At 37.7% G+C, this 15,774-nt stretch overlaps 1 protein-coding gene across 2 annotated transcripts in view; it reads left to right on the top strand.

Annotated features, from left to right (window-relative positions):
* The window catches only part of SYT1 (synaptotagmin 1), a 238,934-nt gene that overhangs the window by 109,349 nt on the left and 113,811 nt on the right, over positions 1 to 15,774 (top strand). For both annotated transcript variants that reach the window (XM_010599005.2, XM_003405220.3), the window contains exon 6: positions 13,367 to 13,484. In XM_010599005.2, coding sequence (XP_010597307.1) covers positions 13,367 to 13,484 — 118 coding nt within the window. The remainder of the gene's footprint in view (positions 1 to 13,366; positions 13,485 to 15,774) is intronic.

The following is a 15,774-nucleotide window of genomic DNA, read 5'->3' as shown; positions in this document are numbered from 1 at the left end:
TTGCCCCTTTGTAGTCTCAAAAATCTTTTCAAGTGAGACTACCCTTTCTACCAGCCTGTCAAAAGGGTGTCTGACCTCTGCTCTCCCATTTCTGCTGCTGCAAGTCTTCTTGCTCCTAAGTATTGGGAGAGCCAGGAACATTCACAAACTTGGTCTTTTTTCTTTTCCACTACACATCCACACTCACATATAACTCACATTCCCTCACTTTGAGTGGTGTTCTTCCACTATTGATGAGTATCTCCCAAGTATCCCCTAAAAACCCCCAAGTCAGTCCCTTCAGGCCTGGTAAATTCTCTCCTCATATTCAACACCGTACTGTATTGAAAATTTCATTCTGCTTCTAGATTTTGATACTGTTTGTCATTTGTATCACATATTCCTTCTAAAAGCAGTGCTTTCTCTCTATCTGCATGGCTTCATTGAGGCCTTCAAAGCTCTCTTTAGTTCCATTTCTTTCTCTGGTCTATTCCCTCATCCTGTATCCCTTTCTTCTGGGACTTGGATTTCATGTACAGGGGACCTGTTATTCTCACCTTCTTTGGCCTTTCCTTGCACTGGATTCTCTGGGGTTCTTCTTTCTTCCTTCTCCTTTCTGTATTCCTCTGTGGGCTTCAAACACAGGCTTCTCTTCTTGGGTGACACTTTTCCTTTCCTCTGTAAAATCCATCTTCTCTGGGAATTTTTCTCTCCAGTTCTAGCTGTTTCTAACTCTGTTGTTGTTAGTTGCCATTGAGTCAATTCTGACTAAAATTCTGCTGCACCTTCAAATCTATTTTGGAAGAAGTATAATAAATGTGTAGTATTGATAATATTTTTCTCCATTAAGCCCATAACAGTTTCCTCTACCCCCACCCCCTCCCACCAGAAGTACCCAATGACAATCTTTTTTAGGGGCTACCTAATCACATACTTTCCTTTTGTGCTGAAGGCCCTCATGCTAGCTTGCTTTAATCTAAGCCTTTTCTCTAGGTGCTTTCTGTCTATGCAGTTTGTCAACACACATGTAAAAGGCATCTCTGGGTGTCCCAACAACAAAAGTTCATCTCTGTTTTGAATTAAAACCAACTGGAAGATAGCTAGTCCCATGTTGCCCTCAAAACCTTTCTATTTCACATTTATATTTCCCTACTTTACCCTAATGGTAGAAACCTTAGTTGCATAGTGGTTAAGAGCTACAGCTGCTAACCAAAAGGTTGGCAGTTTGAATCTAACCAGGCGCTCCTTGGAAACTCTATGGGGTAGTTCTACTCTGCCCTAAAGGGTCACTATGAGTCGGAGTTGACTGGACGGCAACAGGTTTGGATTTTTTTGTTTGTTTTGTTTTTTGTTTCTCTCTGCTGCTATTAATGGAGCTTTAATATATCATAGTTTGTTTTGTTTTTTTTTTAACTAATGAAATTGCCATTTGACCTACATGCACTGTTTCAATCCTGAATAGAACTAACAGTCTTTAGCCTTACCTTGCTCAGGGAAATCACCACAGTTCTGCCTGCTTTTCCTTCTGATGCACTCTATAAAATAGATCTATTTTCTCTGTCATCTGAGGTTCACATCAAATTCTTTATTTCTATGAATTTGAATTACTGCAAATATGTCTCCTGGGTTCTTACCAGTTGAACTAATAATTAGGGTTTCACCACATAGTCCCTCGCCAGGCAACTGCTCTCATCCCTTGTGAAGTGAATCCCCAATATACACACACATACACACAAAACGCTTTCAAAATCCTCCCAGTGCTTTCCTCACCATTCCCGAGTTGTTTGATTTTCCTTATCTTCTTTCTTCCTTCTGGAGTCTTTTTAATGGAAGATAGAATAGACAAACCAACATTTTTTCCCTTTCTCTCTTTCCAAACTTCTTTTTTCCCTCGATCTCTTTCTCTATTTCCCTCTGCTTTGCCTCCCCAACCCCAATTCGATGGCTTTTTTCTCCTATCTTCCTTTGTCCCCCCCCCCACCACCACCACCACAAGGTTCCCCATTTGCTATCAACAGGCCATATGGGTCAGCTAAAGCCAGAAAGGGAGAAGTCAGGTTTGGCCCCTCTGACCTTTAGTTTAACTCTGCTTTAAAAATAGTTTTTCTCTCCTCACCAGCTAGTGGGTTATTACTATCCATTTTAATAATGTGGGAAGGACTTGCTTAGAGTTCCCTCAGGAGCTAACTAGAACTCAGGTCTGCTAAGCATTCAGCTTCTCCTCTTTTATTCACTCCTCCCAGATGAGATGGAGGAAAACCTTACTGGGGCAATGGCATCTCAGAGTTGTGTATTGTCATTCTTTCTGGGGGTCCTCTTGATTACCATCATCCCAGAACTAAAAAGAGAAAAGTATTCTCCAGATACAACAGCACCCTGGCTTCTGAGCTTTCTCTATCAAGAACCTATTTCCCCATATCATCCTCTCAAGTCCTTGTTGGGATGCACCAATAAAGGTAGCAATGGAGTGACAGAACATCAGGGTACAAAGTCTTTGCAGTCATTGAACACAGTGAAAAGATAAGATTGCTCCATCAGTAAGTCTATGTACAAAGTATTCAAATACATAACTTTGCCACTACAGACGACAGTTCTCAGGGTTAAAAATGTCAAACCATGCCCTCCAAGGATTGCCTCACGTTGCTTTTCATGAATGCTCTAGGCTCAATAGCCCACTTTTGGGCATTATAATTTTTTTTAAGGTATCTCCTTTATAACTGCATAGGGCAAATCTGCATTTTCATTTGGAAATATACATTGCCCACATTTCAGAATGGAGCCCTAGTGGTGTAGTGGTTAAGAGCTTGGCTGCTAACGAAAAGGCTGGTAGTTCAAATCCACCAGCCACTCATTAGAAACCCTATGGGGGCAGTTCTACTCTATCCTATAGGGACGCTATGAGTCAGAATCCACTTGATGGCAATAGGTTTGGTTTTCTGTTTTTGTTTTTTTTTTATGTATTTAAAAATCACTTCATATCCATATTTATATTTCAACAGAAGATAACTCTGGCTTGCATACCCAAATCATTATTTGGGAGGAGCCACTTCCTCCCAGAGCCTCAAAGTCAGGTGAGGACAAGAAAATAGAACATTTGAAATTGAGTCTGACCCAGAAAATTAAGGACATGCAACTGGCAGAAGGACAATGGGAAGGAGACAAAAATATTTGGCAAAGGTTTGTCTTTAGGCATCTCCCACACACTATTCTCCATTATTTTTCTTCATTTTTTGATGTACTTGGGCAATTGGCCATTTAGCTGGATTCCTACCTGCCCTCATCTAACTGAAGCAGCACCCCCACGCTATGGGGCCATATGCACTATCCTTCCCATTTTTTCCATTTCCATTTACTTAGATAAATCTTCCACAACCCAAGAAACTATCAACTAAAATTTAATACAGAGATGGATTACTGTGTCATCCACTAAAGGACAAAACGGTATTTCACATTATTTTAGAGGGACTCCTAGAGATCTAAAGCTTTATCTAAAGTGGATGAATGAGAGAATTTCAGCCACCACAACACACTACAGCATGAGAAATCTTTTCACAAAGACATTTCTGAGACTCTTTCTCCTCTACCTTCCAACCAAAATTCACATACACAATTGCAAATTAGGTCTCTAGGTTGCATAAATGGTTTGCACCTAAAGGTTGGTGGTTGAAACTCACTCAGTGGCTCCACAGAAAAAAGGCCTGGTGATCTGCTTCTGTAAACACTGCAGCCAAGAAAAACCTATGGTAACACATGGAGTCGCATCAGTAGGAACTGACTCTACAGCAATGGGTTTGGTTCTTCGTTACACATTACCACAACCTTGGCATTACACATTACCACCACCCATTATTAGCTCACCTATTTATTAACTCATTTAAATAAGTCAGAGGTAGTTACAATACAGTAAAAGCATAGCAACATATGATTTCCTAGCTAGAAGAATCTTCATGGCTAAGTCATCCCGTCCCATTTCATAAAAACAAAGAAAGTGAGATCCAGATGATTAAGTGATTGACCAAGTTTCACCTTCCTCAAATCCTTCTCATCGAGACCTTCCCTGACCTCCTTATTTCAAATTATACTATCTCCCTGCCTGCTTTATATTTCTCCATAGCACATACCAAAATCTAGCATACCTTAAGTTTTACTTTGTTTATCTTGCTCACTGATTGTTGCATAATTTGTTGACTGCTTATAAATTTTATTTATAAGACCCTATTATGTGTCTAGAACAGTGCCTGGTACATAAGAGGTGCTCAATAAATATCTGTTAAATGAATGAATAATGATCCAATGCCCATATCTGGTGCTCTTTCCGTCAATCTATACTGCAATTTACTGTTACTTACTTTTAATAGATACTTTAGTTTTCTATTTTACCAACTTTGTTTTGAGCATGGAGCCCTGGTAGAGCAGTGGTTAAGATCTCAGCTGCTAACCAAAAGGTCGGCAGTTCAAATCCACCAGCTGCTCCTTGGAAACCCTATGGGGCAGTTCTACTCTGTCCTATAGCGTCTCTGTAAGTCAGGATAGGCTCAAAGGCAACGAGTTTGGTTTTGGTTTGGCATTTTGAGCATATCAGAATACCTGCTTTTCTATTTAAGTATTGTTTCCAATAGGAATACAAATATATTTTAACCAAAATGTAAATTAAAGATATAAGAAAATTTTGAAGATCTAAATCATAAAGTGGAAATCCATTGTTAATTAAATTACGTGAATCTTACACTTACAGAAGAGTAACGATTTAAGCTATCAGAGAACTTTGAACATGCATCCCTGTGCCTTGAACACTCTTGCCCTCTTCTTCACAGTGTTCACACTTACTCCTCCTGCTGACCATTCATGTCTCAGCCTGAGTAGCAGCTCTTCCAGGACACGTACATGTGACCCCCCACCCCATACACACTAGCTTTTAGGGCTGGCAATTTGGCTGGAATGCAGAAAGATAGAATGACTAGTTTTAAACCTGCATTTGAATGGCAAGCACACTGATTTAATAAAGAATGTGCATTTGCAATGGTTTGGAGAAGTTGATGATTATTGGAGATATAAATCTCCAGTTAACATTCCCCTTTCCTTAATTCTGCCACTAGACCCTGGAAAGTTTCAGCTGTCTCCTCTTTGCTCCCCTAGCATTTGTGCCATCTCCGTGGTGCAGTTAACGCACTGTATTGCTATTCTCTGTCTAAACCTGTCTTTCCACTCCATTCTGACCTTCTGACCTTCTTAACATCTTATTGATCTAGGTGTTCACGGAATGTAGATTATTGACTGGAATGGTCTATAGTGGAACTCAGTAATTTTCTTAATATGTAATGAATGAATTCAAAGTTAATGGATTATGTAGCATCCTTACAAACTAAGTATTCTAAGATACAACATACTGTCTCATCCACCTGAACAATTTACTGTGCATCTGTACACTAGGACAGCTTCAGTCTTCTTAGTCTGGGTACGTTCCACAGCAATGTTTCACAGTGTGACCATCTGGACCATTTGATGTAAATACCAAGCCGGCTGATACTTCAGAGGTATGAGAGTAGTTGTAGGAATAAAATGACTTTGAAAGATACTACCACCCATAGGATATATTTAAAGCCACCCATTCCCTTATTAACATTGAAGACATGCCACTGTCCTTTTAATTAAAGAAGAACATTTTATTATTTTTACAAATGGAGAACAGGCAAATAGTCTGAATTTTCGTTTTTTGAGATTGTTGTGCCTGTTTGTTTATATGGCATCTCTAAAAAGACTCCCAATCTCAGTGAAAAACCCTTTATCCATCATCAGAGAATCCATTGCCAGTTTAAAACATAGAAAAAATCCTTCTAAAATTAAAATAAATTGAATATGTCTTTCTAAAATGTCACAGCATTAAGACAATTCAGGCACCTTTTTAAAATTCATTTAAAAGCACAGCATTTCTAACAAACCTGTGAACTCAGCCTCATTTTGCAAAGGTCACTAAAGTGAATCCCTTTTTAACCATAAAATGATGGGGAGTTCTATAGAAGCCATCAAATGAACATTCATTTTAAATTGAGCTTTTTATTTATCCATTGGAGATGACCTCTGTTTTAATACCTACAATGCTTTTCAAAAAGGAGAGGTATTGCTTTAGTTGTCTATGAAATCACTAATTTGTGTCTACTCTATTCAGTGGCTGCTTTAAAAAAAAATGTAATTATAAAGCTGCTCAGAACAAAGGTGCCTTCTGATTGTCAGGTCCATATTCTAAAGGAGCAGGTTAACGTTTCTCAATCTCACAGTTGGAACTTTCTAACACTAACTGGTAGTTTCCACCTAGTGATAAAGGCAATTGACTAAAATAAATTACACATAAAGCTGAAATTCCTAATAGTAATAAGGCCCCTTCGTGAGATAATCACACCAGCAAAAGCACTCATCTGTTGGCTGCAAGTCTGCAGGGTCTTGAAATTATCTTTTAAAAACTACACCTTCAGAAATGTTTTCATTTCTGGTTTCACGACGGGGTTGACTTGGCAACATCCATAGTGCTAGGCATGAGGAGGAATTCAAAATATATTCATTAGTCGGTTCGCTGGTTAAATTGGAGACATGACTGATAGAGCAATAGTGTTGGTTCTGTTTACAAGCAATAGACAGGTGAGGTTTTCATTTAAATACAGTCAACCAACAATTATGTATAAGCCCTTACTCTATGCCTGGTACTAGGCATAGAAAAGTAGTTTAAAGCACAATCCCTAATCTTCTGGAGTTTAGGGTGAGGGAAACTTACAGACATGAAATAAACTGGGGAAAAAATAATCCCTAAGCACTATAGTACCATCTCTAAGGCAATTTCTAACAGAAATCCATGTGAGGCAGAATAGTGAGGGGTACTTTATTTAAGACATGGAATGGTTAGGAATAATTTTATTAGGCAGGAGAGAATAAAGGCATTGCAGGAGGATGTCTCACCCAAGCAAAGCTCTGGTGATAAGAAGGAATATAGCTCATTGAGATGTAGTAAGTGTTGTGATGAACCACCAATCTTTACCCATCTTCGTGGTCAAGGCATGTATCCCTCTGGCTGCCAGGAATGTCAATGACTGACAGCTTATAACCGAGTTCCTCCTTCTCAGCGTCATCCTCAGCTGAAGAGACCCTGTCCCAAGGGTGCAAGGGAAGCCCACATCCAACGATTGCTGGATATAGGAGTATAAAATCTCATCCCTGTTACCCAGTATCAGCACATCTCTGAAGAGCTACCCTAGCTCCAGAGCTCCCCATAGAATCAGCTGAGCCATTTGAAGTGACTGCATCACAGCCCAACTTCTCCATCTGCTCAATCCTGCTTTCCTCACTCCCACACAGGTGTTGATCCCAAGGGCATTCCCCAATAAGCTTTCTGCTTACAAACCTCTTCCCAAGAAATTTGACTTGTGACAATAATAATGTATACCGAGATCAACCTGACTATATTAGAGTGTAGGAAACCTGCATTTATTCCTTCAACAAGCATCTAAGGAGCCCTGTTCTGTGTCAGGCACTATTCTCATGCTGGGGACATAGAAGTGAGTAAAACAAGCCTGTTGCCTCATAGAGCTGATATTCTGATGAAGGAAACTTAAATAAACATAATAGAGTGTCAGGTAATGATGCTAGGAAAAAAGGAAGTAGAGTAAACGGATAGGCAGTGTATGTGTTTAAGAGTGGATGGGGCTTTTTTAGATTGCCTGGCTGTAGAAAAGCTCTCTAAAGAAGTGACATATGAGCAGATAGATGAATAAACTCATGGAACAATCCTGGTAGTATCTGGGAAAAGAGTATTCCAGGAAGGAGAATAGAAAATGTAAAGGCCCTGAAGTGGAAGTGTGCTTGATATGTTTTAGAAAGAGCAAGGAACATTATGAGATCATGGGGATACTGGAGGAGTTGAGGTAAGGCATGTCAGATCATATAAGACCTTTTAGTGTAAGGAACCCAGATTATCCTAAGTAAAACAGAAAAACATTTGAGGGTTTTGAGTAGAAAAGTCCCATGATCAAATTTACACTTTAAAACAGAGTATACTGAGTCTCAGTATACCTCTGAGTCTCAGTGTCTTTATTTGTAAAATAGACATCACAGTACCTACTTCACAAGACTACTCGGGACTGCTAAGGAGCAGTAATGATCAGAGATATAGATTTGGGTATCTTCTTTTTGTCTTTCGGTAAATTTTCTAAGAACCGTTTTTGCTCCTCATTATGATACCCTCACCAAAGAAAAACTTTTTTAAAAAATTAGAGAATCTTGGATTCTAGAATTTTTGAGTGATAAATCAAATGTTTAAAATCAAATGTTTGTATATTGCTATCCAACCTTCATTCTCTCAAAGTGACATTTAAAAACAATGAAATAAGAGTTTGATGTGAAACTGTCCATGTAAAACTATCAGATCATGCCAGGCATTCTATGTGTATGAAAAGAGACATATTAAAACCTTCATACGCTAGAACGAGGTCTATTTTGGACTCTAGGGACAGAGAGAATGCATCTTCAGGGGATGGCAGTCAGGAATTCTGCCACACACGTCCTACCTGCAGGTGGCAAGAGCGTTGTCTCGTGATACATAGTCTGGCTCCTCTTGCTTTGCATAAACCTCAGATTCCCACATCATCTGCAACGTATGAAAACCACATGGCAATCATGTTTGGAAATACCCCAAATCAATTAGTGACAGATAAAATTCACATGTAAGAGGAGAAAGTTGCCTCAATTTTCAAACTCTGTTCTAGAAAATTATTAAGGCTGATTTTTCAAGCATTAAAAAGGCATGTACTTATACCTCAGATAGTTACAACTCAGAAAATGTAGCTAATAAGACAAAAAAAAAAAAAGACAAAGGTTCATGTAATTTGATATTTTCACTGCCTTTTCTTAGACAATGAGTTTTTCTTTACCTGCTTAATGCCATAAAGTATATGAATTCCAGTATAAAACAGTGAGTAGCTTCCGTATAGCTTGTAGATTCAGAATAAGTTTAAAACATTAAAAAATAAAAACAATTAATAAATGTGAATATATATTTGATTTGATTTAGCATATCAAATATGATAATTTTATGAGCAAATGAAATTTTATGTGTTTAAGTTCCCAAATTAATGAGTTAAATGTAGCTCTTTAAAGAGCGTAAAAATAAGCACTTTTGCATATTTCTCTTTATCTCAAAAGATCTGTTTTGATTTTTTTATGGCAAACATTTACTTTCCACCACTCGCCCCCTCCCAGGCCATAGTTAAAATTACAGGTTCCTTCATATTTTTTTCCTACTGAAGGTAAGGTTTTTTTAAACCCTTAAGTGCTCTCTTGTAAAACTAAATAGGATATAAAAATCTCAAAAAAATTCCCTAGATATCATAAGATTAAACAATAAAATGATACAGAAGAAAGACTGGTTGTGACATTTCTTTGTTTAAGCAATTGAGATGCCCCTAAATTAATTGTGGGATTAGATTATGGTCTACAAGGAGAGGTGCCATTTAAGAGGGATCGGTCACATCTGAAATGCCTAATTAGACTGGTTAGTGCAACCTGATTTTGCAACACAGTGAGCTCCCCAGGGAAGCTATTGTGAAGAATAGACAGAATCCTACAAAAAGAACCCTCCTCCTAATGAGCATTTTTGAACAGCAACTTTGTTCATTTACATTTCTCTTGTCTCCTAAAGTTCAGATGAATTTGTCCTTAGCAAAAAACAAAAACTTTGTATTAATTTCTGTGATAGTGCCTCCCATTTTGTATTTTCAGAGACTGTGAAAAGTAATTTATTCCACTGAATTCTCCTGATGTGTAAATTAATTTCTAGGGGTGAGTAGGCAGTCAGATGAATTTGGCACGTTACAAGTAACTCCCTATTATTTACACTAATATGAGGGAGCTACAACTAGATAGTTCAAAATGGGGGTGTTATCTAAAATGTCCGTTTATTTAGTATGGAAAATGTATGGAGAGTGATAAGCCAGGCAAGGATCCTGTCTTCAAGGAGTTTACAATCTTGTCGGAGAATTAAGGCATGAATACAATATGATTTAAAAAGGGGGGGGGGTGCCTTAGTGACATAAGAGATACATAGATAAGATGCTATGGGAATTCAAGAAATGAAAGAATTGGAGCTATAAACAGATGTGCTGATGTTTCCAACAGAAGCATTACTGAACCAGAAAGAGGCACCATTTTCTGCAAATACCCACACACACATGCATATTGAATATATTCACCATCAGTCAACTCTATCTAATTGACATTTGTAGAAGACTGGCTATTTTTTTTCATCCAACAACAGCAGAATTTACATTCTTCTCAAGATCACATGGAACTTTCACCAAGATAGACATATTCAGGCCATAAAACACAAATAAGCAATTTCAACAGAAGTCAAAGTATGCTCTCAGATCACAATGGAATTAATCTAGAAATCAATAGCAGAAAGATAGCTGGAAAATCTTATAATAATTTAGAGAACAAATAACACACTTCTAAAGAAAAATGAGTCAAAGTAAGAAATCTCAAGAAAAATTAAGAAACACCTTGAACTAAATGGAAATGAAAATACAACATATTAAAATTTGTGGGATGCAGCAAAAGCAGTGTTTAGAGGGAAACTTATAGTATTGAATGCATGTATCAGTTTTTTTTTTTTTTTTATCAGTAAAGAAGACAGATCTAAAATCAATTATCTAAGCTTCAAATTTAGGAAACTAGAAAAAAAGAGAGTAAATTAAATCCAAAGTAAGCAGAAGAAATAAGATAACAACACAAAAATCAATGAAAATTAAAACAGGAAATCGATAGAGAAAATCAACAAAACCAAAAGCTGGTTCTTTGGGAAGTTGAATTTACAGCTTCCCGCATATAGATAAATCAGAGAACAGGTAGATATCCTTTACTTTTTGAAAAATGCATGTAACAACTGCCCCCAAAATTAATTACATTTTTTTGCATTGTTAAACTATACCCTGGCAGTAATTTCCACAGTTGGAGACTCTGGCTGATTTAGCACGTACATCAAATTATAGATAAGATACAGTCATAATAAGAGGAGATGGCCTGCTGCACCTCATCCTTACGTTAAGGAAGGAATGTGTAGAAATCTGCTGACATCTGACATAACCATTGCCTTCTTTCGAAATCAGAATTCGCATTGTTGGGGGGGGAAAGACACTAAGAAATGAACACTAATTTGCCAGGGAATAAACAATTCCCTGTTAGAAAGCAGACTACAGTCTCCACTATCTGAGGGGGGTACGGTGAACCACATGATACCCTTCTTTCTCTCATGTTTATATAAGTAAATTCTACCTGTGTTGAACAATAGTGTGATGCTTCATTAGTAATCCTAGAAAATAAGACTCAAGGTAGTAGAAGTGATATGAGTACATTCTGAAAAAGGCTAAAAAGTTCTATGTATCATCATCATTTTAAACTCTCAATCAGTTGCTCAAAAATGCCAGTGTACAGGATTGGTGAACGTTCTTTGGGCCTAAAATACGACACCAATGGAATGGCATCGGGGTAGGTGATGCTCTGCCTTATATTACTATGTGATTCTATTTTCTAACCTGCTCTCAGATCTCTATAACTTTTAAAATAAGGGGAAAAGAAAGTTAGATCTCACCTGAAACGAATAAAGCTAAAATTATCAATCACGCAAAAACACTTTGTTACATTTCAGCTATTAGAAATTCAGAGAATTTATCATCAATAAATACAATTTAATGGAACACAGACACAAGTCTTTTTCTCTAAGAATCTCAATATAAAGAACTAGGTATAATCTTATATGAAAGGTAAAAACACAAAAATTTAGGTAGGTTAATTCTACTTTTAAAAAAAGTGTTGGGCTCTCTTAAAAGCTATTCCATAAAGTTGTGAAATTTTGCAAATAGCTTTGCAGTGCTATTTAGAGTACAAAGTCTCTACCAAAGTCAACTTGATCTCATTTCCTATACTACTGAATTATAGGTTTATTTCAGTAAGCATAAAAAATATAGATGGACTTTTTAAAAAACTGAAGTGGATTACTGTAAAAGGGTAGTAGTAGTAATAGTAGCATCAGAACCTGTCTAACTTCAGAGAGGATAATGCAAATCAAGATCAGCACAAGGCTGATTCCTATGAGGTGGAGGTCAGACTTCACTCTTCAACCTTTTTGCCAATTCTGACACCAGCCGTACCTCCCATGACACTCTCTACTTCTCTGCTGAGTTCAGTAATCTGTTGCAATGTCCATACAGAACTCACAGACCATACTTATAGTTAAGTGGTTTATTAAGGAAGCAACAGGATAAAACTTGGGATTCAGATCTACAGGCTACAACTTGGGATCAGGATGAGGAAGCATGTAGACAAAGTCTCACTTCTTCAGCTCCTTTCAACTCTGCAGGCCTCCTCTCAGCCCGAGGGCAGGCTCCTCTTGGCCCTGCCATCTATTGCAGCTGACTCTGCTGTTGGGCCTCTTCCAGGCCAATGACTGTCTTCAGTGTTACAGCCCTTGACCTGTGTTACAGCTCTTTTAGGAGGTTACTCTCCTCCTCTCTCTCTCAGCTTCTTCTCTCTCCTCTCTTCTCTCTTCCTTCTACTTCTTCCTGGTGCTTCTTTTCCTGCTTCTTTCTGTCTCAAATACTTCTTTGGGGCTGGCTGTTTAAATATACAAACTCTTTGTCAATTTCGAGGCATAGCACTCCCACTAGGGCCATGAACGGACCAATCCCCTCTCTGTAGGCCACAGACATTTCATTTGCATAGTAGGCTACAACTTACCTCGTTTGCATAGTCTATTGAAAAAATCCCTACAAGATGCATACCAATCACAGGGCAGGCTGCAGCCCAGAACCAAATGAAAATATCAAACCAAGTTGTTTACAGCTTGCCCAGGAAATGTCAGTCAACCTGAATAAAAGTAACAAACCCTTTGGGGTAGAAAACTAGGACAAAGGTAACTCCTGAGAGCTTAGGGGAAAAATCTTTCAAACTGTTTTTCCAAAGAACCAAGCCAAAAGGCCACATAAAGTAACTCATTTTACCATAATTACAACCACTTTTGATGATATCTTGGTGAATGAAAAACCACTGTGACCAATGGAACTAAGAGTTCTCAATGACTAATGGTCATAATTCTTCTCCTGAGGAATTTGCAATATATATGCACAAAATGGTGCCCTGATGGCACAGCGGTTAAGAGCTCAGCTGCTAACCAAAGGGTTGGCAGTTTGAATCCACTTGCCACTCCTTGGAAACCCTATGGGGCCGTTCTGCTCTGTCCTACAGGGTTGCTATAAGTTGGAATCAACTTGACGGCTATGGGTTTTGGATGTACAAACTATATTCACCTTTATTTTAAAATTCATTAATACTTTCTTATTGGTTTTTATAGCAAGAGAAATTGGGTGATATCTGCTTCTCCCTTCGCTATGTACCTACTGCTGGTAAACTGACTGTTGTCATTCTGGAGGCAAAGAACCTGAAGAAGATGGATGTGGGTGGCTTATCTGGTAAGTCCGTGATGTTTATTGATTTTTTTTTTTAATGCCATTCATCATGGATACCAAAAGCACAGCACATCTGCTGTGACTTCCCACTCCTTATTGATCACAGTTCTCTTTCCTATGGAGCCTGCAAGCAGCCTCAGAGCTCATCCCAACACAGCACTCCAGGAAATTACCCTTAATCTATTGGTATTGACACATAAGATAAAACCTGTTTTCCTGCTTCATAACCAAAGTATTCATTCTCAGCTTTGTGGCATTGAAAGCTGACAATTTTTGTTTCTCCTTTGAAAGGCAGTAATTTTTCTGAGCTTTGGTTTGAGGGGTTTGTTGTTGTTTATGGTCAAAATTCATCATGATGTAAAAAATAGTGTTTTATCTAAAACTTATTAGGTATATGAAAGCCTAGCAGCTTTTTACAATACCATTTTATTAAGGAGTCAGCATTTCAAGTATATATGAACAATTAAATCTCTCTTTGACTGTGAATCCTCATGGTAATGCATTTATTTGCTACAATTTATGGGGGAGGATGGAGAGGCTTTTGCATAGAAACTGGTATATAACCGAACTTTAGTAAAACATGGTAAGTAAAGTATACTTCTGCTCAAAAACAAAGTCAACTCAAGGACTTGTCACTTCCACAGCTGAACATAATTTTTTTTTCCTTCTCTATGTGATTAAATCAATTATATTGCTAATTTCCAGCAAATCATTAAAGTGTGAGGAATTTTCTTGAAATATCCCAAGGTCATTATAAATAGACTATAGTCATTGTTTGTAGCTGTGGAATTCAAATGAACATTACTGGTTACTCAATGCTTTTTCTCATAAAAGTATTGCCAACTTCAAAAGATTACCCTAATGCAGCATGGTGATTTTATATTCTAAAACTAAACAGCTAAAGAACTGTTAAGGCTGAATTTCCATTTACTGGATTACTGATCTGTCAACCACATTCTCCTAGTTCCTAAGATTTTTTCTCTTTATAAATAAGTCACCTAGGGAAGCTTCATTAATTCTTTCATATCACTAAGACCCTATTTAATAACTTGCTGCTTTCATTGTTGAATAGCATAACACAGAAAATTTAAAGGAAAGAGTGATTTCATCTAAAAATGTAAACAGTATCTAACGTGTCTATATGTGATAAAAATGCCAAGGCATATTAAACTGCAATAACTGTTCACTCTCAATTACTACTTAGTATACTGAAGCATCATCACCGGAATCACCTCGACGGCAGTGGGTTTTGTTTGGTTTTGGTATACCGAAGCAACGACTCTAGACACCTTTAACCTTTCCCTGTCCTTTGGTTCAAAGTCAAGCATTATTACATGATTCCTTTGCATCCTCTTTCACATGATTCATTCCATATTCCCATGGTAACCACCCCCTCATTACCCCGTACCTAGTACTCCTTTGTTCTTCCTCACAACTCATCCTATACCATTCTCCAGAGTTCTAAAAGAAGATTTACCATGAAGCCAATAAAACTTCTGGGCTTCTCATTCTAGGAAACTCCCAAGGTCCTAGAAATGAATGTCCATGGTCATAGAAAGATACTTTAAGCACAATTTGTTACTCACCATTCATTGTCTCTTTCCACTCTGATTTCCCCAGCATCTATCCCTTCTTGTTTAGTGGCATCAGAGAGGCTGAAAGCATCTTTGGGATCTGGCTAAGGGAATTTGGGCTTAGCAGGATATATTTGTTATGGCTTATAGTCATGCCTGTGCATAGTTAGGTTATTGCTGGCCATCTCAGTGAAGGGCAGGCTTCTGGATGACTCCTACCATTCACTGCTCTAACTAACTCAAATTGTGACATGAAAGGGGAAAAGCCAGAAGTCATATCTAATTTACTACTGATAATTTTGTGTTATTTTTTTTAAGAGAGCTCAAAAAATCGTATTGGCTTTAGGACACACACAACCTGGGACCACCCTTGCATTTGAATGACCTGGAAGGATTTTAGTTTTTTAATTAAGTTTAATTATTAAATACTAAATTTAATAAGAATATTTAAAGATTAATTATCTTTAAAGAGTCCTAACTTTAAGGGCTCACTGTTGCATGTGGAATTAAGTCATAATTACGCAGGTCTGTTATATTCTTTCAGGCTCTGTCCCACCATATCAAAAAAAAAAAAAAAACATTTCAAATACACGATGCACCCTGCAATCTTCATTCTTTACTTAGGTCATTTCCTCCACCTGGAATTTCCTTCCTTTCAACAATGCCCAGTAAGCCTTCTTCATTCTTCAAGCACAGCTTAAGTATTATTTCCTCTATCC

This window comes from Loxodonta africana, chromosome 4 (genome assembly GCF_030014295.1).
Source record: "Loxodonta africana isolate mLoxAfr1 chromosome 4, mLoxAfr1.hap2, whole genome shotgun sequence".
Taxonomy (NCBI): Eukaryota; Metazoa; Chordata; class Mammalia; order Proboscidea; family Elephantidae; genus Loxodonta; species Loxodonta africana.
This window is presented reverse-complemented; position numbering and strand designations above follow the sequence as displayed.